Source organism: Stegastes partitus, unplaced genomic scaffold (assembly GCF_000690725.1).
Source record: "Stegastes partitus isolate 25-593 unplaced genomic scaffold, Stegastes_partitus-1.0.2 Scaffold2259, whole genome shotgun sequence".
Lineage (NCBI taxonomy): Eukaryota > Metazoa > Chordata > Actinopteri > Pomacentridae > Stegastes > Stegastes partitus.
Genome location: NW_007579990.1, coordinates 29,240 through 31,001, shown reverse-complemented (window position 1 = coordinate 31,001; position 1,762 = coordinate 29,240). Strand labels below are relative to the sequence as shown.

At 45.3% G+C, this 1,762-nt stretch overlaps 1 protein-coding gene across 1 annotated transcript in view; it reads left to right on the top strand.

Annotated features, from left to right (window-relative positions):
* Window positions 1-1,762, top strand: part of stambpl1 (STAM binding protein-like 1) — a 15,131-nt gene that overhangs the window by 3,592 nt on the left and 9,777 nt on the right. Inside the window, 2 exon segments of the mRNA XM_008304594.1 lie at window positions 171-368; window positions 927-1,136. Coding sequence (XP_008302816.1) covers window positions 171-368; window positions 927-1,136 — 408 coding nt within the window.

The following is a 1,762-nucleotide window of genomic DNA, read 5'->3' as shown; positions in this document are numbered from 1 at the left end:
GCTGGTGTGTTTGTTCAGTTAAAAAAAGTCCACTTTGTTCTCCTCAGACCAAAGAACCTTCTTCCATGTCTTCTGGGGAACTCTAGTCCAGATTTAATATGAGCTTTCTCCAACCTTGTATCGACCATGAGTTTATGATGAACAGCAATGAAAGGGGCTCAGTAACAGAGTTAATCAGAGGTGAACTATGAGTTTGAAGGATGAATATCGTTGTGTCCTGGTGTTCGTCCTCCTGATCTTCGTCCTCGTGCTTCTGTCTTGTGTCTCTTTAGAAGCTGCAGGAAGTTGCGTTTCCTCGGAGAGACGAGCTGAAGAAGCGTCTGGAGGAGAAATACAGCAGACAGCACAGCGAGTACCTCAGAGCCCAGGTGAGTGTGAACCAATCACAGCGCAGCACACAGGACTGTCAGCGTCATGCAGTAAAAGTACACAGGCAGCTGCTAGTCTGTTCACTCAAACCAGCAGCGGATATTATTGTTTACTATTACTCCAAAAGCTGAGAATACTTGTGTACTTTCACTACACCAAGCTGGTAGCGCTTGTACATTTACTGCATGAAGCTTAGAATAGTTATTTAATTGTACCACATAAATTTGATAGTACTGTGTACTTGTATTGCGTTAATCTGACGTTCAGTTGACGCTAAGTGTTTGCTTTAACTGAAAAAGCAGAGAAAAGTTGTGTACTTTTCCTACATGTCGCTGACAGTGCTCATACATTTACCACCTGAAGCTTACAATATTCATGTTCTTTTACTAAATAAAATAGATAGTGCCTGTGTACTTTTACTACACAAAGCTGATCGTACTGTATACTTGTACTATAGAAAGCTCATAGTACTGTGTACTCTTACATTTCTGCAGTACTGTGTACCTGTACTGCATTAAGTTTGCAGTACTCATATACTAGTACTGCTGTGTCCTCAGAGCCAGGCCGTGGTGGTGGGTGGGTGTGGCCAGCAGCTGCAGCGGCTCTCCCTATTGGACGAGGACAGGAGGCGGTTCTTAGAGGAGGAGCGCCGGCGAGTCGCGGCGCTGCGACAGATGCAGATCGAATCAGAACAGTTTCGCTACTTTGAGGACCAGCTGAGGCGGCAAGAGCTGGCCAATCGGAGAGGAGAGGAGGCGGAGCAAAAGGTAGCAGCCGCAACACTTGGTTACTACCTGTACTACTGCTGCTAGTACTACTGCTGGTACTGCAACTCCTACTAGTAGTAACAGTGTAGTACTATGCAGATTCAGTAGTACTGTGTAGTACTGTGACGTACTGTGTCGTACTGTGTCGTACTGTGTCGTACTGTGTTGTACTGTGTAGTACTGTCATACTGTGTAGTACTGTGTAGTACTGTGTCGTACTGTGTCGTACTGTGTAGTACTGTGTTGTACTGTGTAGTACTGTGTCGTACTGTGTAGTACTGTCATACTGGGTAGTACTGTGTAGTACTGTGTAGTACTATGTGTCGTACTGTGTCGTACTGTGTAGTACTGTGTAGTACTGTGTCGTACTGTGTCGCACTGTGTAGTACTGTGTAGTTCTGTGTAGTACTGTGTCGCACTGTGTAGTACTGTGTAGTACTGTGTCGTACTGGGTAGTACTGTGTCGCACTGTGTCGTACTGTGTCGTACTGGGTAGTACTGGGTAGTACTGTGTCGTACTGTGTCGTACTGGGTAGTACTGGGTAGTACTGTCATACTGGGTAGTACTGTGTAGTACTGTGTAGTACTATGTCGTACTGTGTCGTACTGTGTAGTACTGTGTAGTA